This window comes from Perissodus microlepis, chromosome 17 (genome assembly GCF_051167445.1).
Source record: "Perissodus microlepis isolate ML-2025 ecotype Zambia chromosome 17, ASM5116744v1, whole genome shotgun sequence".
In the NCBI taxonomy this organism is placed as follows: domain Eukaryota; kingdom Metazoa; phylum Chordata; class Actinopteri; order Cichliformes; family Cichlidae; genus Perissodus; species Perissodus microlepis.
The window spans coordinates 8,235,043-8,261,777 of record NC_140477.1 but is presented as its reverse complement, the minus strand read 5'-3'; the positions used below and the strand labels follow the sequence as shown (position 1 = coordinate 8,261,777).

General features: G+C 40.7%; 2 protein-coding genes across 2 annotated transcripts in view; one reads left to right on the top strand and one right to left on the bottom strand.

Annotated features, from left to right (window-relative positions):
- gsap (gamma-secretase activating protein) overlaps window positions 1-11,399 on the top strand; it is a 52,563-nt gene extending 41,164 nt beyond the window's left edge. The window contains exons 29-32 of the mRNA XM_084910347.1: window positions 4,045-4,106; window positions 7,654-7,758; window positions 9,051-9,147; window positions 9,323-11,399. Of these exons, the coding sequence (XP_084766473.1) occupies window positions 4,045-4,106; window positions 7,654-7,758; window positions 9,051-9,147; window positions 9,323-9,423 (365 nt within the window). The 3' untranslated portion in view covers window positions 9,424-11,399. The remainder of the gene's footprint in view (window positions 1-4,044; window positions 4,107-7,653; window positions 7,759-9,050; window positions 9,148-9,322) is intronic.
- Window positions 11,400-13,630: 2,231 nt separating this feature from the next.
- The window catches only part of ccdc146 (coiled-coil domain containing 146), a 55,016-nt gene continuing 41,911 nt past the window's right edge, over window positions 13,631-26,735 (bottom strand). The window contains exons 19-23 of the mRNA XM_084910192.1: window positions 21,332-21,442; window positions 21,103-21,240; window positions 19,396-19,521; window positions 17,234-17,356; window positions 13,631-14,303 (exon numbers count right to left, since the gene is read on the bottom strand). Of these exons, the coding sequence (XP_084766318.1) occupies window positions 14,106-14,303; window positions 17,234-17,356; window positions 19,396-19,521; window positions 21,103-21,240; window positions 21,332-21,442 (696 nt within the window). The 3' untranslated portion in view covers window positions 13,631-14,105. The remainder of the gene's footprint in view (window positions 14,304-17,233; window positions 17,357-19,395; window positions 19,522-21,102; window positions 21,241-21,331; window positions 21,443-26,735) is intronic.

Here is a 26,735-nt window from a genome sequence, read left to right as displayed (position 1 = left end):
TCTGAATGTATTCAAAGTTGGTGTAATTGGCTCTGCGTCATGTTCTTAGTATATTTTTACTGAAAGTTCTCCCCATCCAGTCAATATACTGTATATATGTTCTAGATATACAACATTGTAAGATTAGAATGCTGTGTGTTCAGAATGGCAATGCTAAAATCCTGCTGTTAAGCAGGTTTCACCATCTCAATTTAAAGCAGCATAAAACCAAGAATTATAGCTGAGGCTCATTGGAAAGCTATTAATGCCACTTTTACCCAATTTCAAGGCAGTTCACCACATAAATGTTCAATTGGGGACATATATAAAAGTTAGTGGTAGTACATCCAGTGGTTTTTAGCTCAAACCATAAATGGTGGGCTGACCATCCACCAACTTCAGCCCCATGAAAGCTATGGCATGGTACTGCACTCTCTAGGTGCAGTGCAGAGCTCTGTAGTCCCACCTCTGCGTGCCATTTAAGAGCAATGTGTGAAATAATTGTTTAAACGATTCTCTATGAGTACAAAGGAACCCAAATAGTCCAAAGTAAAATATCCGCCACACCTTTACACCACCTACATACCACCGGCAGCAGCCTGGACTGTTAATACAAAGAATGATCATGTTTATATAGTCCGAATGTTGCAGCAGAAATCGAGACTGATCAGACCAAACGGCGTTTCTGTTTTAATCTTCTTTGTCCCATCTTGGTGAGCCTATGCAAACAGTAGCCTCAGTTTCTTATTCCTTGCTGACAAGAGTTTCACATGGTGTGCGGTCTTCTGCTGCTGAGCATTCAGAGATGCTCTTCTGGATACCTTAGATGTAACAAGTGCCTTCCTATGATCTTGAAGTGTCTTCACCATGTTTATACGCACCAATGGACTGTATAAAAACTATAAAAGTGTGTATGTATAATACAAAAATCAACATGACATAACAGCTTTATAGTAAAAGGAACTGACACAACTAGTGCCTCGAAATACCTTTAGATGTTCTTAAAACTGACTTTCACTTCACTTTACTGAACTGTCACTGCCAGCTAACCTTTGCAAACAGAAACAAGATGACTTTTTAAAGTTTCAGTACTTCTGGTTTTCACACTTCTCACAGTGCTGTGAACAGAAAACGTAGTTTGTGCTTTGCATTGCGAGTACAACAACTCACTCTCAAAAGTGGGTGATCTATGTTTGTTTGCGTTTTTTCGTTTAATCATAAACCTTTCTCACGATCAGTATGAAGTATAGGTTTGGGACAAACTGTGTGTTTTTCACTCCTCAGCGAGGTGTGTTTAATGAACCTACCTCCTGCTGCTACCTGCTGCTGCAAGTCAACTGAAGCTCAATCAAAGATAATGACTCAAATCAGACAGGCGTCAACTTATATCTGTGATCGGTAAATCATTTTCAGCTACATATACATGCTGCTTAAATGATTGATTCTATTATGAGGAAAAGCTGAAATGAGGAATAGTTGGACAAACACACACCTGTTATGTCAGAATGCCACCTAAATGTAAAGTAAGTAGCTCGTGACCACTGAAACTGTTAAAGAGGTCACACTACAGAGATGTGGGTAGTAAGGGAGCATGTTTGCAAGATGCTGCAGTTATCTGACTTCATGAAGAGCGCATTGTTTAAAGGCCAAACATTTTTGACTTGTCACAAAGATCAACAGACCCAAAAATATCTGAAGATGAAATATTTCAAACAGTCTGAATGTATTCAAAGTTGGTGTAATTGGCTCTGCGTCATGTTCTTAGTATATTTTTACTGAAAGTTCTCCCCATTGTCCCGATTCGCGATGTTGAGAACCAAAACAAAATATCAGAGGCCCAGAAGGATGCAATCAAACAGATGAGTTTATTGAACACATGCGTGGAAAGATGTACACTGCAAAACATCAGATGTAGATCTCCACCCAAAAATCTGATTGCTTTTATAATGTCAGGGTTGGTTAACGCCCCTTCTCGCGTTGTACTAGAACATAATTTGTATTTTAAGAACACCATTTGCATGTTTTATAGACAATGAGCAATTTTAAGAGATAAATGCAGACACTGAAGTTCCCCTCTCTAGCATCTTCTCCAAATATATCGATGGATTCAGGCTCTGACGTTTCCCAGGGACTGGTCCTCCTTTTTGGCCCATCTTCTGTCACCTGTTACTAAGCAAAACTCAAATGCAACAAGAAGCCGGATACATTCAGGCCTTCACTCAAGCCTGTTTCTAGATTATATGTATTATATGTGTTTTGTAGGCGTGTATGCAGTTTTAACCTTCTATAGCTCCAAGTCACTTACACAATAGATTGTCTGGACATCGCGCCAAACAAAGCTTACAACCTCCGATTAATTGACCGAGCTCCAACTCTTTAATCTGCACAAAATGCAATGTGTGTAAAATGATCTTAGCTGTACCTGTAATAAAAAGGTTAATGTAATGCCAACAGCTTCAATAAATGTTTTACTGAAATGATGATTAATTTGATTAATGCAATGGTAATGACTTAATGCAAAGTTAATTGATGCAATGGTGATAATGATGAGTATGAGTAGCAGTAAAATATTTCCCTTATTCCACACCATCCAATCAATATACTGTATATATTTTCTAGATATACAACATTGTAAGATTAGAATGCTGTGTGTTCAGAATGGCAATGCTAAAATCCTGCTGTTAAGCAGGTTTTACCATCTTAATTTGCCACTTAACTATATAAAAGTTAGTGGTAGTACATCCAGTGGTTTTTAGCTCAAACCATAAATGGTGGGCTGACCACCCACCAACTTCAGCCCCATGAAAGCTTTGGCATGGTACTGCACTCTCTAGGTGCAGTGCAGAGCTCTGTAGTCCCACCTCTGCGTGCCATTTAAGAGCAATGTGTGAAATAATTGGATCCTGCTGGACTTGAGACAGTCCAGCAGGTGGTGGAGAGAAAAATGCTCCAGAAGCTGAAATAAGTTATGATCAACCCTACACACCTGCCTCATGCCCTGGAGGTTATCAACAGCAGAACCTTCAGTCAAAGACTGATTGCACCAAAGTGCAAGTCTGAGTGCTTCAGCAGCTCATTTATAACAGCTACTATAATAAGGTTTAATACACATTAATAATAATCTGATTTTAGCCACATGTTTGCATATTTTCACATTGGCTGTTTTATTTATTTAAGTATCGTTAACTTTATTAGGAATTAATATTGCTTTGCTGCTTGGAATGTGTGGAGTTATGTCTGTGCTGAAACTGCTGTCGCAAGTGGTTCTAAGAATTAAATTAGTAATTAGTACTCACGTGTGAAGCTTTTTCTGCTTGTTTCAAAGTAAAATATAAGTAAACTATATTTTACTATTACCCAAAAGGTTAATTCTATTCACCTGGACGTAGCGTTTTCAGTGGGAGAAACATTTCATCTCTCATCCAAATAACTTCTTCAGTCTCAGCTGAATCCTGGTTTCCCCAACCCTTAACAGTATATTTGCATAATGACTGAAACTAGCACCACTGACGAACAATGGGCTGTGAGGTCCGTTTCTTCATCATTAATATGCAAATTGTCATATCGACTGATCAACCACTGATCAAGGACCATTGATAGTGATCTTGATGCATAGGTTTACGGTACACATCAAATTTTAAATGTCCCCTATTAGATTTCATTACTGTTTATAAGGTTGGGAAAAGCTGGATTCAACTGAGACTAAAAAAGTCACTTAGATGATTAACGAAACGTTTCTCCCGCTGAAAACGCTACATCCAGATGAACAGAATGAGCTTTTTTAGATTTCCTTACCTGGATGATTGAGCATGCATCAAGATATTTGACTATTTATTCATATTTTCTATTAGTTTTAATCACCTGTAATAAATGCAGCACTTGAAGGAGCATTAAGAAGAGTTTTACATGCCGTCTAGACTGAGTGCTGAGGATTGTGGAAATCTTGATGGTGATATTTGCATTTATTTCAAGTGAGGTGTTGTGGTATTTTTTCTAGCATTTGGGGTTTGTTTTCAGTAGACTAATTAGCAACATGTCATCTCTCTGTTTCCTCTGTGTGTTTAGATTTGGACAACAGTGATGCCAATGAGAGGCTGAAATTCAGCATCCTTAAGAGACTTCCTGAGGTATGTGCATCTCTGCAAAGGCTTTTTTCCAGGGTCTTAATTCCTAAAACAGTACATTCAAACAAATGTTACAACTCAAAGTCTGCAAACTAGGAATTTAGAGCAAAACTACAGCCTGGAAGGAGCAAGGAGTAAAAGAATATAACAATGCACAGGCTATTCTCATCACTTTTATTAGTGGGGTGGGGGTGGAGGGGAGTCGTCATCTTTTCTCGAATGGTTCTCTACCCAAACTTCCCATTCCGGTCCAATTAGGATTTTGAAGTTATTTTAGGTCTCATCTCCCTCAAGCCCCCCTCAAGCCAATCACAGAGCACTTGTGTAACCAGCTGGTACGAGAGTGAAGGCACATGTGAGCGCAGAGGGTTGGGGAGTGGGTTTCCATACATAGCTGTCTACTGAGTCTGTGTCTGTTTATGTCCTAGCCCTTGTGTAACTTCCACGTGTTCCGGTGTGGGTACAGTATATTTCTTTTGTAGCTGCGGGTGTGTTTGTGCATGTGTGTGTGTGCATTACGTCTGCACTGTGAACACAGGAATGTTCAGTGTTTAGCTTCTCTGTTCTGTTTCCTGCCTGCTACACTTTTGCTTGTTGGGTTTTGGCGGGCAGAAGAGATTTAGCAGGTACAGCACACACACTGAGTTAGAAAACAGGAGATGTAGGAGATTTCACCTTGACTAAGCCCAACACCTCTCATGATTCCCATCCTGTGTGTGCTTGACCCCCCACCCCTGACCACCAAGGATTTCCATTAAATGTTTATAAGCAATATTTGCACTGTAAGAGGAACACCAGGGATCAGAATGCAGTTGAACCAGCTCTTTTGTCAATTCATGCAGGAATATTATAAATGCTTACTACAGTTATTGTGGTGGGACTAAACTAAAACAGGATACGCCACAGAAACTCATTGCAAGAATTAATTTTTAATGAAATGCTCCAGCTGCCAGATGTAATTGTGGCCTGGCTAACTAAAATTAACTGATAAAATTGTTGCTGCATAAATCAAGATTAAATGTGGCGACACGTCTCACCTAATGCCACGCGTCAGAGAGGTTCAGAGACAAAAAAAATTAAGCCAACTTTCGGTTACTGAAATAGCCTCCTGAGGTTGGCTCCAAAAATGAGTCAGTTCAAATAGGCTGCCTTGTTAACACCAGAAATTAACATGTTTACAGCCTGGTACAGCGATGTTTTTGCTCTGCTGCTAATTTCCTCCCTCGTGACCTTTTTACTTTTTCTTTTTTTTTTATATGCTCACTGGCCACGTTGTTAGGTACACTGATTCAAATGCTTGTTAAAGCAAATTTCCCATGGCAGCAACTCAAAGCACTTAGGCTTGTAGAAATGGTTGAGACAAGCTGCTGAAGTTCAAACTGAACAGAAAGGTGATTTAAGTGACTTTGAAAGTGGCTGTTGGTGTCAGGTGGGCTGTATTTCAGGGTATTTCAGAAAAATGGTAAATGGATTAGTGCTTAGATGCAGCTTTTTTACTCTAACTGAGCATTCAAAGCCCTTTTTTACTACTCACTCACCTTTTTACTACAAGCCTCACTCACCCAGTCAAACACCCACATTCATAAAGTGCTTTATACTGTGCCTAAGTGCCTTCTGTAACATTCAATCTCACATTCGTACTCAGATGAATGTGTCGGGGCAACCTGGGGTTCGGTATCTTACACAAGGATACTTTGACATGCAGGCTGGAGGATGTGATGATCAAGCCACCAACCTTCAGACTGACAGACAACTCAGCCATATCTCTCGAGCCACAAAAATCCTGCAGAAAATGCTCATCTACTCTGATTTTCCAGCACAACTATATATTTACAGAAAATAGTCCAGAAAAGAGAAAATCTCCAGTGACCAGCATTTCTCTTTGCGCCTTTTTGACGCCAGGGGTCAGAGGAGAAAGGCCAGATTGCTTCAAGCCAATAGGAAGGGAAGCGTAATTCAATTAGCCAGTGTTTGCAACCAAGTTATGCATAAGAGCATCTCTGAACGTACAAGATGTTGAACGTGTGAGCAGAAGCAGCAGAAGAAGCCCCACTGGGTGCCACTGTTCTCACTTAAGAACAGGAAACAGAGGCTACAATTTGAGACTGGATGGTGGGATCAGGACTTAGTGTAAACAACATGAAAGCATAGATCCATCCAGCCTTGTATCAACAGTCAGTGAGGCTGATGTTGGTGCTGTAATGGTATAGAGCAGGGGTGTCGAACTCCAGGCCTCGAGGGCCGGTGTGACGCAGATTTAGATATCACCCTGTTTCAACACACCTGAATCAAATGATTATTTCATTACAGGGCTTCTGGAGAACTTCAAGACATGTTGAGGTGATAATTTAGCCATTTTAATCAGCTGTGATGGAACAAGGACACATCTAAAACATGCAGGACACCAGCCCTCGAGGCCTGGAGTTCGACACCTGTGGTATATAGCCAATCAGGACGGCTATATCTGACAAACCATCCAAAGTAGGATGGTTTGTCATCACTGACATCACTGTAAAATTATCTTACTGGTAGGACAGTTTGCCAAAGCTTCAAGTCAGCTTCAACTTTGTTTGGCCGGGCCTTCTCAAATCTGTGAAGGAATGGGGAGTGGCGTGCGTTCCATGCCAGCGATGGCAAGATTTATGTATATTTGACAAGCTGAAAGCATTCTGTACTGTACAGGAGACACGGCACGAGATTGATTGACAATAGTCTACAGCCAATCACGAGGCAGAACACAAAGCACTGTAAAAAAAAAAAAAAAGAAAGAAAAGGAAAAAAAAGCATGCAAAATTGCATAAAAAAATCCGCGAAACAGCGAGGCTGTGAAAGGTGAACCGCATTATAGCGAGGGACCACTGCATATGTATCTGTAAATATATTCAGTAAATATATGCTGTGAGTCTAATGGAGTGAGTTCATTGTCAAAGTTTATATAGTCAGGTGTTATGACCACAGTGTAGCCATCCTATGATGATGACCACAGTGTAGCCATCCTATGATGCCTGCACCCAGCAGCATAACCTTGGTGAATCTAAGCCACACAGAGCTAACGCAGTCCTGGCAACAGGCGGTTCAACTCAGTACTAGTGAGGTGTGCCTAACAAAGTGGTCAGTAAGTGTAGACTACCCTAGCAGCCTGTTGTTATTTCCATCCTGAAAAACTAATTTCTTCATATTCATAGTTTGCAGTATTCTATAGGTGTAATAATCCCTATACTAAGTTCAGTCATATATTCCAGTCAGGTATGAAGTTTATAAGTTGCCCAGTGCAGCATCCTGTTTAGTTATTTTGTGATTAAGTAATGAGTGCAGCTGTGTGGAAATAAGTTGTGTTCAAATTGCGACAAAAACACTAAAAATTAAAGATGCGTATTTCTCTGAAACCCCTCATTAGCAGTTCACACCACAATAATGGTTTTGTGTTCCAGTTGGCAAAATAGAAAGGGACAGGTGTTCATAAGCTCCAGGGATATTTTTTATTTTGACAGCATGAACTACATGTCTAAAATATAAACTCGGTTATGTGTGTGTCTGTGTGTATGCGTAGCCTATGGTGAAGAGGATCTACCACATGTGGGATCATCCTGTCAGTTCTGCTTCAATCTCCAGAGATTATGTCAAGACTCTGCTGGAGAAACACAACAAAAATAAGGTAACACAGAAGAGTGTATCACACATGCCAACTCTCATACACACCCTAATCTCACAGACATTTTTAGAAAGTTATTCAGGCATTTAAAAAACAGAAAACTGAGAGAAATGTTTGCACTGGAATGTGCCATCATTTGTTTTTGATAATAAATTAATTATTTTTAAATCCTCCAAAAATGGGAATATATAACCATACCAGGAGCTATGTAAGGCTGTTGTTTTATGCTTCAAAGCGAATGTGCTAACAGGGTGGTGTTGACCTTTACTTTATGGAAATACCATCAATTTTGTGGGTTTTTGAACATAAATATAGACTCATGCTAAGGGTTAGTAGGGAGAAGTTGAATTCTGTTTAATTTTATGTAGCTTTGGGATAGTTTTATGTAGATTTGGGCTAATCTTGCAGCCGCCGAACCTCGGTACCTTGTGGCCACTGATTGAACTACGAATCCTCTGTATACCAAAGTGTTCTAGAGTCCAGTTTGGACTAAGCTTTAGCTTCATGCAAGGGAGCAGTGATCACAAGCACACAAGCGCAAATCTACAAGTGTTGCCGTTGCTCAGTCAAAGATCAGGCTTCACTCAGATTGAAAAGCTGTGGTTGGACCTTAAGAGAGCTGTGCATGAATGGATGCCCATAAACCTCCATGAACTGAAGCAACACTGGAACAATAAACAATGTCATCTGAGGTTGTTTTTACCGCCTCCTGTCTAAAACCTTGTACTTCCTTTTCACCATGGCTGTATGTTCTTAATCAGTAGTTTTTAGTGTTGCCAATGTTTTCAATGCTTAGGGCATGGTCTTTTCAATTATAAACCCTCACTGAACAGGCATTTAGAGCGTCCATAGGTTATCTTTCAGACCCACAGGTCTATTTATGGTTATATTAATCAAATAATTATACAGAAAAATATGCTTTTTCTCATTTTTTAAAAAATAAACTACTACCAGAAAGTTTTATTTTTTGGTTTATTTGTTTCTGCACAGACATAAAAAAAGACATCATTACTGAACGTGTTAAAGCAGTCACCCGCTGATTTAGTCAGATGTGATGCTATCGCCAAGTCTCAGTCAGCTAATTGGCTCACAGAGAAGGCGTGGAGAGCCTGTGACATTTGGTGCAGCGATAGTCTGTTGGTGCCTTAAAAGTTAAACTGCAGCCAAGTTTATCTTAGAGAAGAGCTAAGGTGACTCAGTTTCTGGATTTGCTGCAGATTTGTCTGACTGTTTTCTAAAAAAAAAAGCATAAAAAAACCCCTGAAGTTGTGCTTTTTATTTTCCTTCCTCCTTAGGGACTTGCATTCACGGGCACAGACAAGCCTGGCTTCAGACCTGAGTTTGTGCCTCTTACCTACCTGGCAAAAATACTCTCTGATATAGAGGAAGAAGGTATTGTGTGTGTGTATGTGTGCGCGCTTTTGTGTTTAGATAGAGGCCTTTCGAGGATTAAGACAGAATGTGTGTGCATGTGTGCGTGCATGCCTGGCCAGAAAGCAACTCTGTACCACAAAGTCTGCTGTTCTGTTTTCTATAAGAATCTCTGTCTCTTTCTGACTCCGAGCAGCTCCGAACCCCTTCGAGGAGCAGGAGAACGTGGACGCCAGGTTTGTGGAGGAGACGGCTCTGAAACAGACGCTAATTCTGCTGGGCTTCGAGAGAAAATGATAAACGCGCAGAGGTGGAGAGGGACGCGGGGCGGATGGATTGAGAGAGAAAGAGATGGGGAGGAAAATGTGTTTGAGAGACCAGTCATCATCGAAGGGGCCTCGAGGACAAGTAACGGATGGATGGATGATGGAAGGAGGGAGGGCGAGAGATGAAAAATGAGCGGCGGGATTGAAAGGCAGAGGCGTAGACATAAACAAGTTCTCACTGTGCGATGATGAATTAGGGTGGGACGGAGGGGTAGATGGATGGAGATGCTCAGAATAGGAGGCAGAGTCATCACCCCAGTTTTCCCACCTGCTTTTCAGGAAAGAGCTGAGATGGGTTGCGATGTGCGAGGAACAGCTGCAACTTTACGCAAACCAAACAAATTGTTGGCAACAGCAGAAATTAGAATACAATAACCAACATGGGCACACCTTCACTTACGGTTTAATTAAAGCTTTTTTTTTTTAAATCGATAACTGCAGGCAGTTATTTGCATCGTCTCCTCAGCTTCTCTTCTTGCTTTGATAGAATTTATGAACGTTGATGTCAAATGCTGTGAATGGTAATTCTAAATCACTTGTTTAACTTGCCAGGCTTCCTGTAATGCTGCTGCACCCCATCAACTTGATTATATGCTGACAAAAGCTTTGATGGTTGTGGTTTGATGTGGTCATTTGCTCTGGTTTTAAAGTGGACCTATTATGCTTTTCCTTATTGTCTGTCATGCATGTGCTGTTACAGTGGTGGATGCTCACATCAAACATGGCTGGAGTTTCGAATGATTAAGTCAGCATATGTGCAAGTTCTCTGTAAGCGCCAAAAGCTCAGACAATTTCCAAGTTCAAATTCAGAATTTCAAATACAACTTACAAAAGAAAATTAACAGAACTTTTTAAGCACTGTGATTGGCTATTCTTTGTATAAATGCAGTTCTCCTTCAAGCGTCATTCAGTATCCTCCCTATGGGAAGCGCCCTCTGCTGTCACCATCATGTAAGCTCCACTATTACCATGCACAGCCCAATCACTTCAAAGAGACTGGGCCCCCACTGACCCCCTTTATGAGAGCCTCTGGCCCCACACCAGGACTTTCTGCCCTGTGGGGCAGGGATAGCTCAATAGGTAGAGTGGTGGCCCCTGAGCAAGTTACCGTCCCTACACACTGCTCCCCGGGCGCCCAATGGCTGCCCATTGCTTCACTGAGCGAATGGGTTAAATGCAGAAAGGAATTTCCCCACGGGGATCAACAAAGTATACATTATTAAAGATCACTAGAACTCAGCCATCAGAGTAGTTTGCGAACATAGGTTTAGCCCCAACCATCTGCTGTTCAAACCTTTTGTGTACATGGAGCAGCCAATCGAAAGAGCTTCTTAAAGGCCCACTATAAGGAATTATTATTGTTCAGAACTGTGACTCATCCCAAATTCAAGAATATAATATAAAATATGAGGCTGGAAATTAGCATAATAGGTCCCCTTTAATGCTGATTTATGCAGAATGATTTGTCTCTCTGACACCACAACTACATATCTATATATTCATTGTTTGTAACACTTAATAGCTCCTGTTACCAAACCAAAATAAAGAGAACATAGGCACCTTTACACAAAATCACTCCATAACAGGCAGTAAGAGTCTGCCTCCACACACATGTTCAGACGTGTGCTTTGAAAAAATCGTGCTGTAAATGTTCCTAATCCTTTCGGTGCCTGGATGTTTGCACCCTGCGCATCATCCAGCACTGAATTCCACAGATTATTTACATGTTGTGTTTTGATTGCAAAACCAGTGCTCTGGAAAAAGGGATCTCTCAATCGCTCATGTTTACGCCGAAATGTAAATAAATGTTTTGTCTTTTTTAAATGGTGTCTTTTTTTGCCTCACTTTTAAAGAACATGGCAGAGACACAAGCTTTGAGGTAGGCGATCTGTGCACTGCTTCCCAATGAATTTTGATGACAGGATGAACGTAGCACTTTTGGAGCGCGGGGATAAATTAGGAAAAGACGTCTGCTTTCAGTGACATAATTTGTAGCGTGAAAGGCTCTGTGGAAGTGAGCTCTGATTCTCGAGAATATCTGAGTGTTTTGGACAGGCTCAGCAGACCTCCAGTAAAGTCAGGAAATAATCTCAGCGTCAGTCATCACACGCGCTGACTCACATTTAATCAGGAACACACCCATCAAGCTTTTTTCCCCTTTTTCGTTACATAACCCACAATGTTTTATTAGCAGCTTTCAGCTTCATCACTTTTGCTGCTTCACCTTCAGTCCTTTCTCCTGTGGGCATTTCCTCTTTTAAATGTGAACACTCCTCACCTGATTGCCCCTATCGCACTCTGTTATGCAGTCAGTGTTATGTAGGCAGCTAACAGTTTGGGGCTAAGTTAATCTGACAGCCCTCAGCGTCAGCGTGCGATGGATGATCACACACACATCACATCAGCAGGTCACCTCCTTCGGAAGTTGACTCACGCAGAGTGTTGCGCAAAACTGGTTTATGCCAGTCATTTCCTGTCAAATGAGTTCAAGTTCCTCAAAACCACTTGTTTAGCATTTTTTTAAGCTTTTATACTGACAGTAGGGAACAGGTGGAAGAGACACTGGACAGGTGGAGGCATGAACTGGAGAGATGAGGAATGAAAGTCGGTATACAGTACGTGTGTGACTGAGAGGGACACTGGTGTAACAGTGAAGATTTGTGGAGGAGAAGTAGTGAAAGCAGGGAAGTTGAAATACCTGGTGTCAAACATCAAAAGCAACGGAGAGTCCAAAAGAGAACTGAAGAAGAGAGTGCAGGCAGGGCGAATGGGTGGAAAAAGGTGTGACAGCAGGACAGGAGATGAAGCGAAAGGGAAGGTCTGCAAGATGGTTGTGAGACCTGCTGTGATGTATAGTTTTGAGAGGGTGGTGCTGACAAGCTGGAGGTGTAAGAAGATGCCAAGATTTTCACAGGTAGTGACCACAGTGGACAAGATTAGAAATGAGTACATCAGAAGGACAGCTCATATTGAATGCTTTGAGGACAAAGTCAGAAAGGCAAGGTTGAGATGATTTGGAGATGGTTGGAGGGGAGAGTAGATATATTGGGCAAAGTATGTTGAAGATGGAGCTTCCAGGCAGGAGGAAAAAAATTCATGGGACGTCGTGAAGGAGGGCATGCGGAGGGTTGGTGTGACACAGGAGGATGCTAGGGAGATCAGCAGTCCCCAACCCCCGGGCCATGGACTGGTCTGTGAGTCATCTGGTACTGGGCGGCGAGAGTTGAGGGTTTTTATCGTTTTTTATCGTTATTTTTTTAATTGTTTTCGTTAACTTGGTTTCGCTGGGTCTTTTCCCATGTGTTATGAATAAATCTTTTTTTTGTTTCTGTTACTGGTTTTATTTTGTTGTATTTATCCATGACACCTTAAAGGCCGGTCCGTGAAAACATTGTTGAACATAAACCGGTCCGTGGCGCAAAAAAAGTTGGGGACCGCTGATGTAGACAATCTTCTTTGCTGACCCCTAAAGAGAGCAACTGGAAGAAGAAGCGTTCCAGCAGTGATACTCAGGTAGGCTGATCAAATAAACAGTGCTCAGTTGGTTCTAAGGATCCCAAAGTGTCCTATTTTTTAACAGTCTTTTATTTACAATTTTGGTGAGCCCATGAGTAGCTCTTCTTAGCTGACAGGAGTGGCGCCCAGTGCGGTCTTCTGCTGCTACAAGATGCTCTTCTGCACACCAATCTGTCCATTTTTCCTCTGACCTCCAGCATCAACAAGGCATTTTGCCCATTTTTGGACAACTCTCTGTAAACCCTGGAGATGGCTTGTGTGGGTAAATCCCAGAAGATCAGCAGTTTCTGAAATACTCAGACCATCCGTCTGGCACCAGCAACCAATTTAGACCCTTTCAGGGCAGTCACATGCTTAGAATCTGCAAAACAAGCTAATACCAGAACTGCTTGAATCTCAAACTAAGATCGTAAAAAGCTTCTGGTAACTTTTTAGTTTCAAAGGCAGTTGACTTTATTTTCGATCACTAGTCACCAACTCTGAACTCTCCACCCAATTTAGATCCCCCTCTTTTATCCCTTTGACTCTCCTCTGCTGCCTTCCCCCTTCATTTAAATTCTCCTCTCTCTTTGTCATTCTCTATGCTCTTTCAGTGCTTGAGCTTCCTCACCGTATTTACATTTATCATTTCAGGCATTAAAGGAGACACTCCCAGCCTTGCATACAGCTTAAACCCATTGCAATTTATTCGGAGATTACAAGCACGAGGGATGAAACAACAAGAGTGAAGAATACGTAGAAATATTCCAGTGGCCTTGAGAAATGAATTTATCTTTTAGAGAAAGGTGGTAAAAGTGCGATGATGCTTTTGCTAGGTGGAGAAAAGAATACAGAAATACATTACTGAGTCTCCTTGTCCTCCCTTCCACTCTCTTTTACTTTTTAGCTTTACTGTAAACAACCAAGTGCCAGTAAGGGAACCAAAATTACAACCAGACGTAGACCACAAGAACAAGCTCAGAGCAGCCAGCACACAGACATGCACATGTTAGTGAGAGCAGGAAGGAGGAGTGTGGAAATAAATAACACAAATCAATGAAACACATGTTCCTTTAGTGTGTGTGTGCCTGAAGTACGGCAATAAAAACAGAACAGTCATATGGTTCAATATGTCGTCCTTGTCCACAGACATGTCTTCTATATTTCTATGGATTTGAGCTCAGGTTTGCGAAAGTGTCTCATGTTGGCCCCTGGTTGGGAGGGTTTGAAGGGGGCCTGGGCTCCGTAGGGTTTGGGCAGAGGCAGCCGAGCGTTCAGCGGGATGTACGCGTTGGGACGTGCTTCGGCTGTGGTGTACTCTCCATTAGGTAACTGCCTCCACTCCTTTTCAGCAAGCTGCACACACACACACACACACACACGCAAGAATGTACCAGAAGCAGTTTTAATATTTGATGTAAGATTGCTTGACCTTGGAGTAAATACTTCAATTTCAAATTATCCTGAATTTTAATCAAGTAAATGGAATAATCAGTTCTGCATTTTTTTTTTATATCTCAGCATGAATGCAAAAGCAAAGATGAACAGTCGAGTGCATGTGCTTGGGACAACAAAGCTGATTAAAACTTTAATTTGTGTTTTTTTCCTCCTGTTTTTCTTCATATTATACCTCCAGTGATTGAAAACACACATGACGTGTGCAGAATTTCATATTTTGGATTAAATCCTGAGAACAGCAGCACTTGCAATTATTACAATTTTTTTTTTTAAATTTTACTCATTATATTATGATTTATTCTATTTTTTAAACAAAAAAAAATATCAAGAAAAAAACGGTCCACATTTCTGGTTATTAATGAGGTTGACAGCCTCCGCTGGATCACTGAGTGCACGTTCCTGTGAACTTTTCCTCAAATGACGAAAACCAAAAGGAATGTTGTGTAACTGAAAAGAACAAAGCAAGGCCTGCCTGTTTGAGTATAAAGGTGGTCGTGCTGACTAAAGTACAGTCATTTTGGTTTGCTCAATTTCATCTTAAATCGGATACTACAGCTGACATGAGGCAATCTGTGCACCCTGGCACACAGTGTGTGAACCAAACCATGGATTTAGGGGAAGTCACTTTGATATACAAGCTATTAACAACTTTCTTTACCTCTCCTTTAATCATATTTATAACAGTAGGTATAATAAAAAGAAAAAGGAATAGCTGCCGATGTTGCTTGTTGTGCATCTTGGAGCACTGATGTGTGGAGAGCAGTGAGGAATTTAGACCAGTTTACCTACCTTCCTATAAAAATATGCCACCCTTACTTCTTATCAAACACCCTTATCAAAGCAGCATTTTTTCTTCCAAAAGTCTTGAGCCAATCATCATTTCTTTGCACTTTTTCTTGTAACTTTTTCTTTTTAAAGCGGTCTTAAGTAACAGTTCTCCACACTTTCAAAGTTATGCCAAAAACTGTTTAAATCCCCAGTGTGTTTGGAGAAGGGCAGGAGAGAGGTCATCTGTAAAGCACAGTGGAGGCTCTGTTATGGTTTGGGGCTGCATTTCAGCCAGTGGCATTGGGGGTCTTGGTGAAATCAGGTGAAAGCAGATCAGTACAGTCATACTGTGATTCACCATGCAATATGATCTGGAGAGCATCTGATTAGCTAGTTTCATTTTTCCATTTTGAAAATGATTGGAAACACACTGGATACATACCTACATAAAAACACTATCAGTCATGCATTGGCATCCGCAGAGCCCGGACCTCAACATTATCTCATTACCTAAACATAGTCCCGAATGTCCTTCAAGAAGCCTGGAGAACTATTCCTGAAGACTACTTAAAGAAAAGACAAGAAAGCTGCCTAAGAGGGTTCCGACACTTTTTAATAAATCGCTGCACCTTTTTCCCATTTTCCCAACAAAACATAAAGAAATGAGAGTTGGCTTAGTTTAGGTATAGTACTGTGTTCACCCCATAGTACTTCTATGAGTAAATGCAGATTTGTAAAACAACAAATTGTGCAAATGCTTGTGCATATATTTGGAGCTATTTCCTTTAAAGCTGCTTACATTTTACATATCACGAGCTTTTGGGGGTCTGCTGCTTCGCTCAAGGACACTTGGACAGATTTATTTCTCTTTTTTTTTGTGAGGGGGGAGGATTTACGGTGCATGCTGTGACTGTTTATCACCACACAGCTACTTACTGTTTTCTTGTTACTGTGACCTTATTAGCTAAACAGAAAAAAAGCACAAAAAGTTCAATTTTATATATGGGTATGTGTGCAGATTAAACAACAAGATTTAATGTGTTATTAGTGAGCCTCAGATAACTCCCTGGGACAGACCCAGGCTGTTTGCCTGTACTGTTAATATTCAACAGCCTCCTGCTCGAGTTAATGACACATGACCTTAAAAGTTTTTTGCATACTGTGTTAAAAACTAGCACCAGGATGAAGTCACTGAAACTGTTAAGAGGCTGACAAAATTGATTTGATCCTATTGTGGCTGATGGATATATTTGTAACGATGGTGAGCTCCTGCTGAGAAAAAAAGAGAGAGAGAAAAAAAAAAATCAAGTTCAAGTGAACACGCATCCTCACGACACTCCAGTCTACTCTTTGACTTTCACCACACCACAGCATGCAAATTAACTGTGCCTAAATCTCACGGACACTTCAAAGAGATGGCGATTTTCTCATGCATAAAGTTTATCCGCTGGCGTGTGATCTGAGGAGGGCACACAAAGCGAGAAATAATGACTCTGACCGCGAAAAACATATCAGAAACTGCCAAAAAATAAACAAGAAGAAATATCTGCAGACATTTTAAGAAGTTTAAAATGCAAAACTAACAATGACATCCCTCCAAAATTCTTCAGATACACTCTAATATTTCCACATCTGCAGGTTCCTTGCTGTTACTTGTTTTGGCTATGTGCTTGCAATTTACTGTGGTGTCCTTTTTGATCAGTAGCTATAATAAAAAGGGGAGAAAACAAATGGCTGCAGGCAGCTGGACTGGTTTCAGACAGAGCTGACCTGTGTATGTGCTCCTTCTTTGTGTAGACAGCCGCTAGTTTTGTTTGTCACCCGTTCAGCCTGTCATTTCCTGTTTTTTTGCAGATTCTAGTTCGAGTCTGTGCGTGGGTAGCTCTCGCTCACGCTTTCACTCACAGCCTTTTTGCTCTGGAGAGTCTTAATCGACTCCTGCCCCTGCAATGTGTCCCTGCTGCACTCTTCTCTTTGCCACTCTATCTTCTTTTCTTGTCCCCCAGTGCTCTAATCAATTTCTGACCAGTGATCTTTGTGAGTCTTGTGTGTTTCTTTACCCTCTCTTTCTCCTCTTTGTCCCTCTGTCTCCTCTTCTTGTCCTGGAGCATCTTCCTCCACTCCTCCTCTTTCTCAGGGTATGGTGGCAGGCCCTGCTCCAGCCGCCGCTGGCTCTTGTCCATCTGGAAACACAGGACAAATGGAAGGAACATTCACTTTGTATTCCTTTCACTTTGTCCACTCTGCACTCTCCTGGCCTGATTCAATTTAAGCTGCACCCAAAAACAGATGGTTGTATTAGTATCAGAATCCAGGCAAAATTAAGCCTTGGCATTTTCTGCTTCTAGCTGTGTCTGCGGTGCACTGCAGGCAGACAACTGCAGGGATTCTATATATATAGGGATTCTATATATAATATATAGACGGCATGAGGGAAATCCAGGCATTTTTACCTGTTTATTTATTTATTTTTTACTGAGAAACACAGCAGTGGGGTTTCTGTTGAGACCAGTTTCTGATTTTCAGCATTTCTTGGTTGAATAACACAATGGTGCCTCATTATTTTCATACTTAAGCTCAACAATTATACTAATTATGATAATGGACTGATTGCTGAGTCACTAAAGCATGTATGAAAAGTAAAGCCTGTGAAGAAGTGCCTTAAACTTGCATTCTAATTGCCAGCAGGGAGTGACTCTTGTAGTTTCCCCAAAAAAAAAAAAAAAAAAGTCCAGTTCTCATGAAATTTGTACGAAAATGACCCTGAAGCGATCTATGATCTCAGTAAATGGCTTCCGACTTCGGCTGCTTCCTTTAGCGGTCACACGGTAGATCATCTCTATATATCTCACCCTATCTCTAGCATTCTTCTCTGTCACACCCACCCTCTGCGTGTCCTCCTTCACTACACCCATGAATCGTCTCTGCAGTCGTCCTCCTTCTGCCTGGCAGCTCATTAGTGACTACACTCTTTAGTTACTACGCCTCTGCACATCACCCTTGTTCTTGAAAATCGGTACCAGTACACATCCCCGGGCATCCTCTCACGCTCCAGGATCGTGTTAAACAATCTGGTCAGAAAGTCCACTCCTCACCTCCACAGGTAGGTTATCAGGACTCTTCATCCTCTTCATAGCTGCCCTCATTTCATCCTTACTAATCCTCTGCATTTCCTGATTCAAAAACTTTCCTCCAATTTGTCCGTTCTCTCACATTTTCCTCAATTAGGAGCTCCTCAAAGGAGTCCTTCCATCTTCAGTACACACTGTCTTCACTCATTAGTAAGACCTCAATAAACACTTTCTTAAATAATTTATGGACTCCGTTTCAAATTTCAATTCCTATTTTATACGACATGTTGCTCATTTTGTAAACCGCTCTACCATTTTTACTAAAATAGATACATTAGAGTAGACAAGATGTTGATGATCAAATGTTCAAGTTGAGGTTTCAAAGTAGCAGTCGACAATGTCCTGATGGCTATTGCAGCAACATTATATATAATGCGATCAAATATTTATTATTATTTATTTAGAATAGGGAGGATGGTGTAGGTTTAAATTTATTAGATTGATCAGTGTTGCTTAACTATAAAATGTTTTGGGTGGAGTGTATTTTTTGCATGCAGGTATAACAGAATAGCTTCAGTCTCTTGTTTTTTAAAACTTGAGTATGAACTTATACAAAATGCAGCAAGATGTTTATAAAAAAAACCAGTTTGGATAGCCTATGTCCTTATTCTAAGGACATAGGCAAGATAAGGCTATAGACAATAAACTTTTATGTTCTGTCTGATTCAGTTGATTTGATTTGGCAGTTTCACACCAGGCACCTGCAATAATATACCCCAAGATTTGTAGTGTTTAGTTGGAATTGAACCGTCAACCTTTTGTTAGCCAAGCAAATATATAAACCAGCATACTATAAAGCCATAGTTTAAAGCATACATAAATTCTGTAAATATTGAACTGCTAGATGTTGATTCCACAGATTCCTAATAAAAGATGGACATTGTCACCCATGAGTAAGGTCTAGTTATGAAATCTCGAGTTGTTTTGAGACTGGATACGATGAGCCAGTGCTCCCTTCGATCATGATCAGTGAGTAGAAATAAAAATAATGGGAAAACCAGTGGGACACTGTGGAGTTGCACATCCAAGAGCTCGGTGTAGATTTCTGGATCCCTTTGTTGTGGCTACATGTGGTCTCCCCGCCCCCTGACCTGTAGCTCCTTCTCTTTGATCTGTTGTTGTAGAGATAAAGCAGCAGCCTGCTTCATGGAAAGTTCTGCAGAAATGGCCATCATACGGTGGTTGGTGTTGATTATGTTAGTTCGGAGCTCATTCAGCTGGAAGCAGAGAACACATAGACAGAGGCACAAAGTAGATCATTCTTCATAAATGTTCAGTGTCAAGCTAATCAGAGAGTGTAATGTAGTGTACAGGTCTAGTGTACTTTGTCCTGCCTCTGGGATAATGTTTTCAGATCATTTGTCCTATTCTCAGAGATCCAAGTAAACCATTTTAAACTAAAACTGATTTTCATTGTTGATTAAGGTCAAACAACAGGGTCACTGAGACCTTATAAATTTCCTCTTTAACTTTCAAACATCACCAATTAGAAATCCCCATGTCATAGTACTGGGTCTGTGACCCAGCGTTTCTAAGTTTCTGGACCACAAGGTCATCCTGCAGAGCTCCTTCGTCTGCACTACTGGTCAGGTAGCCGGCCTCCTGTAATGGTCCATCTCTGCTGCAGGGCACACCTTCTGCCTTCTGAACTGCTAGGTCTTTGTTTTGGACTCTTGTGCTCCTTGCTTCAGTGGTTTTGCTCTGATCATTGTCACGCCGTCCCCGTTTGCTGTGTGTTTCCATGTTTCCCTCATCTCCCTTGTTATCTCTTAGTGGTAAATGTCTAGTTGTTTATTTCTAGTTTTTTGTTCCTAGTTTCTTGTTTCTGAGTTTTCCTTTTTTAGTGCTCTTATGTTTAAGTAGTCACAGCAAAGGAGCTACTCAAAGTCCTGCGTTTGGGTCCTGCCTTGCATGCCATACAGTTATACATGACACCCCAAGATTTTCTCATGTTAACGTTCACTTAGCAAAGGAATTTTACTTCTTGGGAACGCAACATCCCAGTACACCTGGAGGGAATTTCATTAAATCTAGTTAGTTTGACTCGAGGATGAACTGATGAGAAGTTGGTGGTCAAATATCACGTATACAAAAAACATTCTTTCCCTTCACTTAAGAATTAATAGACTGGTTTCAACAAAATTTAACAGCGCTGTCTGAGGAGATGACAAATGATGAAGAGATGGTCTTTTAGGTTAACTACAATGTGACACCATGATGTTCTGCAAAACCACCCAGGACCATTGACCTTATTTCACATTTGGATGAATGCTGAATGAATGACACTAATCTCTGTGCTCCGCCTAATAGATCCCCTTAAGGTCTTCAAGCAAGGATGTAAACTGCAACTAGAGTAGTTGCCTGTCTACCGTGTGAGGACATTTGAGCTCAAGATTTTCTTCATTTCAAATTAAATTCCTTTCAGTGCTACTGGGACTTATTTCTACAAATGATTATGGGCTATGAAGCTAGCTTTTGATGAGGGTATTTATAGCCGAAGAGGAAAAGAAGAGCAAGTGGGAGTGTAAAGAAACTGTAATGCTCAGTGAACTCCCAAATGCTCACTCTGCACGCTCCTCACATGGGCTGCACATGCTCCTCAAACAATGTGTCAGTGTGTTCGTGAGGGAGACAAAGAGAGAGATAAAAGGCCACGCTGCAGATAACGGGTGAATAATATGTTTCTCTGTATCTGAGAGTATATTGTATTGTGTGGGAGTGTGTGTGTTTGTCTCTGTATCACCCTATGTGTGTCTATATGAGCAGAGTTTCTTCTCTATGTATATACAAGAGTCTACCTTCTTTGCCAGTGAGAGTCTGTCCTCTTGGCAGTTGTCAGCTTGCTCGCTGAGTGGCTTTGAGAGCCGGGTCACCTGGTCCACCAGGAGTTCTTTTTCCAGCAACTGCCTCTCGCGCTCAGCTAGATTCACCTCAAGCTACAGTGCAGAGACAGAGCGGAGACACACCTTTTTTGTATTCCCTTTGAAAACGTTTGCAATAAAGTAGTATTTTAAAAGTGTCGCGTACCTGTTCAATTTTCTCGGCCAGTTCTGCCGTTGATGGGTCTTTGCCCTTTAGCTCTTTGTAATCAACTTTTCGCTTCACACCCTCAAGTGTCTTGTCCCTGGCTTCTGACAGCTGAGAGACAGAAAATAAGAGAATTACAGACGAAAACAGACAACAAATTGACTGTGGCAGAAGTCAATAAGCTATTGTCACTTGTATCTAGTAATTTCCAAAGGTAAATAACCGGAAAATACAAAGTAAGAATCTAGAATTAGTCTGTGTGTGTCTGAGTGCTTTGTTCTCCATGGATGGAAGGTACTCATTGCACTGGGGATTTAAGGGCTTTTTTTGCTAAACATAGTGCCTACATGGAAGCTACTTCCTGCTACATGACAAGCCAGTGGCAAACTGTGATAAGAGAAACCACAGTTTAAAAAGCTACAACGTCCCTCCAAGGGCCTGTTTTTTTATTTAGTTTTTATTTTCTGAAATCCCCAAAGACAGCAGAAATAAAAGGGGAGGCAAGGATACACACAAAAGGAAAAAAACACACTAAGGAGATGAGGCAAAAGGCTCAGAAGCAGACAGGATGACAAGGCGTTAAAGTTAAGTGAAGGGGCAGGGCAGGCATGTTCAATCAATGCCTTTAGCTAATGCTCATTCTGAAACAGCTGCAATTAGCGAGTGGAGACGGAGTTAGAGGTTTGCCAGAGTAAAAAAAAAAAGTGCACATGACCTACAAAGTGCTTAAATGAATGACAGAAAATTAACATATAGAACATTAATTAAAGTTTTGACCTGTCTAAGAATAATGAATGGGTGCCTGCTTTGCTCTTCTGGTCTAGTCCACATGGACACACAGTGCCACTGGTTTAATGCTATTCCAGTAACATGCAGGACTGGAAATGCACCATGAAATGCAGCAATGTCATAAAGTCTGGTAGGGAGAAAAAGGCTAACAAGAATTAAAAATTACAGTGGAAAGTTTAGGAAAATACCAAATAAACCAAACTGAATTCAGGAGAAAATATTACGCACTTGTTACTGAGCACTCAAAGCATTTTACATGAATGCCATAGCACTTTATGCATCTTACATCCATAGCCCAGAGGACCCGGAGGAAACACACACAGGTACAGAGAAAACATGCAAACTCCACATAAAGAGGGATCAAGCCAGGAACCAAACAAAATCATAAAGACACAATGTTACCTCAAACCTACGACTGGTCAGTCAACTTCATGAGAAAAAGGCTGTTCTGATTATGGAGACAAAGATAAATAGTAACTCAGGTGCCCACCTAACCTCAGCGGGGGCTAGAGGTGGAAATGGGCAATTAAGAAAGCTGTAGTATCGTAACAGTGAAGTTAATATAAATGCCCACTGGCCCCATTAAAGCAAGATAAAGGTAAGATATATATATATATATATATACATATATATATATATAAAAAAAAAATATGAATCTCAGCTGATCAAGGAGCCATGACAGGCAAAATAAAATGAATGTAAGCAGAAAATAGAAACAATGAAAAAAAAACTGTGATCAAGAAGACAAGAAGAAGGAAAATACACGAGAAATATTAATAGATGCCTGGGGACACTGAAACAAATATAAGAGAAGAAGAAGTGATTGATTATACAGCGCAAAGTAAAGAGAGAAGAGTTGAAGAGAGAAAAAGCACACGTGGAATAAAGTACAGAGGCGGTCTGACCTGACACGACCTGCCTTATGAAACATCAGCTTCAGTCCATTCAACCATACTGAGTATAGAGGTGTGTGTGTGTGTTTGTGTGTGGATATATGCAGCAGTGTAGGTTGATGCGCCTGCATCTAATGTGAGCGAAGAAAGACAGTCCGGAACAACGTGATGATTCCGTCCTTCATAGATGGGATTAATGAAGCCTCTCTCCTATAGTTGGGCAGCGAGTCTGATTAAAACAGACATGGGTGATCAGCCTATTAAAAAGCCTACTGTCATATGAGTCAGGTTTTAACTTAGTATTAAAGCTGTCATGTGATAAGCCAAGGTGTGAGCTGGGTTAAAGTTACTGAAAAGCAAAGACAGAGATAAGAGTGGAGGAAATGTACTTGGAGAAAGTGATAAAAGGCTGACAGAGGAAGATAAAGTGAGAAGGAGCAAAAGAAAGGCCAGAGTCAGAAAAAGGAGCGAGCGATAGGATGTGAAAGCAGACAAGAAAGGCAGAATCAAAAAGACAAGAGATGCTGAGAAACAGGAACTGGGGCTGACCAAGAGGGACCCGGGATATGTGCACTTCTCACAGAGAATATGACTTTGACAACAAAAGCCTGTTCGTGGTATGAGGAGTTGAATACGTGATTACATCATCTGAAAGCTGAAATTAAGCAACAAATCTGATTCTGTTCCCTGCTCGACATGCAAATGAAGGTCACCAAATCATCTCTAGGGAATACAAGCTGAAGTAAGACTTAGAAATCCATCAATTCTGATGTCAGGCTTCTCAAACAAACCTTAAAATAAAGTGCTTAATTGCAGTATATAGTACCGCACAGTACCCAATGCCAAATAGCGTTTCAGAAGTATTATTACGCTCAAGTTCTTTGTCTGCTTTAAACAATTGCAACTAAGCTCAGCAGATCATGTCGGAATTGGAGCTAATAAATGCTGGACGACTTTTACTTTAATTGAAATTACTCCACCGCAAAAAAAGAGAGAATGGATTTGTACAACTGGAAACGGTTGATGGCTACACTGGCAGGATCCTGACTGCTGGGTTAAGCTTGATTTTTTTTTACATGAGATGAATCCACAATGAGACCGTCTACAAAGCACTAGATTGGTGGTGGGGTTTCTGTGCACTTTTTCTCAGTGCTGAGCTGATCGTGTTAAGAGTTGAAGCTAATAAATAATTAACAACAGTTACTTTTACTGAAGTGAAAAAGAAGACTTTGGGGATTATAAAACACAGATAGTCAGAATCAAGAAACAGCTATATGGCTACAGAGGCAGAATACAGAGTATTGCGTTCGCATTGTCAGCAAGCTGGATGCTATTACAGCCTATTGCATTTTGTTTCATGGATGCAATGTCTTTGTACTAATCAGTATTTTGTGTTTATTGGGAATAATTTCACCAAGAGGTCCAATTAGAATTTTTAAATGCACACTGATTACTAAGGGGTGTATTATAAAGCAATATTAATGAGTCAGTGAACTGTACCAAGCTTTAAGGCTCTCTTTTTATCTGGCTGTATCACCATAGTAACTCATGATAAACACATAAACTGCTCCCAACCAGGTTATGTGTTCAGAGTTTGGGTTTAGAATCAGCTGAAAGCGCTGATTGGTTACATAAGCATCTCATAGGGTGAAGATCTGGTCCACTGTTCCATGGCTGGGATGGAATCAGCATTGCTCAACAGTCAGTCAGAACATTCTTTCAAGCACCCTGGAATAAATTTTCCCTAGGAGGCTGAGCAGTGTAATACCACCAGAGAGCTTTCTAACTACCCCAGCGAGCTCTTCCAGTGCAACTGGTGAAGCTTTCCCTTATTTTTCAGGGTCTGTCTCCCACAGGAGATTTTGGCTGGGTTTAACAGTTCCTCAAGTGCTCTTTCCACTGCCCAAAGATATTCCCAGTCTAGTTCAACAGAAAAGCCCTGCTTTTCTTCATAGAGACCTGCTGAGAGTCCTCTTCTGCGGCCTCCCATGGAGTCCTCTCACAACTGAGCTCTTGCTTCCACAAGTGCTAAAGCCACAGTCTCTCTGATGCCCGTCTACTGCTTCAGGAGACCCCATGGCCAAGCAAGCACAGAAAGTGTCCATCAGCAAACTGAGAGCCATGCTGATCTGCAGGATGCTACCACGACAGACTAATGGAAAAACAATCAATAGTAAAAATAACATCAAATTATCTCGTTGTGGAGCTGTGAAATGGATACGTCTGTTATTTTACACAGTGAGCATTTTTGCTAGTTTTTCTTCCTGCTTTCAAATAGGCTAAACTTTATTAATATAGTAGGTCCATGCTTTACACCACTGCATCTGAGACTTTGCATTGCTTATATCACAGGATATGTTTCCATTATCTGGATTTACTATGGTGAACTGACTTGGTGATACAAGGCAAGATGTATGGCTGAAGTAAACATTGAAATTTCAAGTAATAGCCAAGAATAACTGAGAACAAGAAATGACAAAGAAAGTAAACAGAAAAGAACTAACTATCAAAACCCAGGAACCACAACAATAATATTGAAAAAAATCAGCACATACACCACAAGTCACAGCAAACACCAAGCTAATCTATAAAAATGTCTTGAATGAAAGAATGAAAGAAAAGTTTTTTACTCAAGAAATGTTTTGTTTTAATCTCAGAGCTTTAAATGAACTTCTTTAGTTGTCAAATTCCGACTGTGACAAATATGTACTCGATTCTGACTTGACTGATTAATCTGTGTTGCACCCTCATATGTAACCACCCTAAGTCACTTAAACAGTACATGATGGATGGCACAAAGTGTGTCTTTGATACCCTCCCTCTCCTCTCCCCACTCTTCAATCAATCTTCTTTTTTCTCTGTAGTGCCCTCTCTTGTAGCATTTTTATAGCCGTCCTCTTCCTTCTAGTCGTATACACACTGACGTACGTCTCTCCCTTTGTATTCATCTGTCTCTGTTCTGCCTGCTTGCCTGCCTCTGTATTCTTCATCTGACAGTCGCAAATAATAGCTGCTTTCTTGGCTCATGACTGCAGTAAAACATTGTAGATATGACAGTATCCGAGCAGCCTACCATTAGCATATCATTTACATAATTTCAGCTCAGGTTGAAATTAACATGATGGCTTAAAAAGCTTCATAATAGATGCTACACCGAAATCCTGAAAGTGTAACCATAAAAAAACAAATAATGACCTTATTTATATACAACGTCCACAAATTGGTCTACAAAAAGCCTTGTAATTAGATAAGCGACAAAGGAACAGATCAGTAAAGCATAAAGGTCAGCAAGTTAAAATCATATTAATATAATACGATGATGTAAGGGTAATTAGAAAAATATGGGAGTAGAGCAGCTCAAAGGAATATTTATATATTTATGAGGACCAAGCACAAGTTACAACTAAAAACAATGTCAAATAGAGGAGATTTTTTCTTGTCTCTCTCTCTCTCTCTCTTTTTTTTTTTGAAATGTCTAAACAATGAAATCAAAGTGGAGAAATATAGCCACCACATTGACCGGGTCACATAATGCAACTAGGAAGGAAGAAATAAAAGCCAGATGTACGTTTTGACAGGAGATTTACAAGACGATTCAAACTATGCATTTATCAGGCAAGTCATTCCACAGCCTTGAAGACTCTGACAATGAAAAAGCCCCAGCTTTCCACTGTGAGATGTACCAATGGTTATAAAGTATGGGTTAGGCCTGCAGACAACCT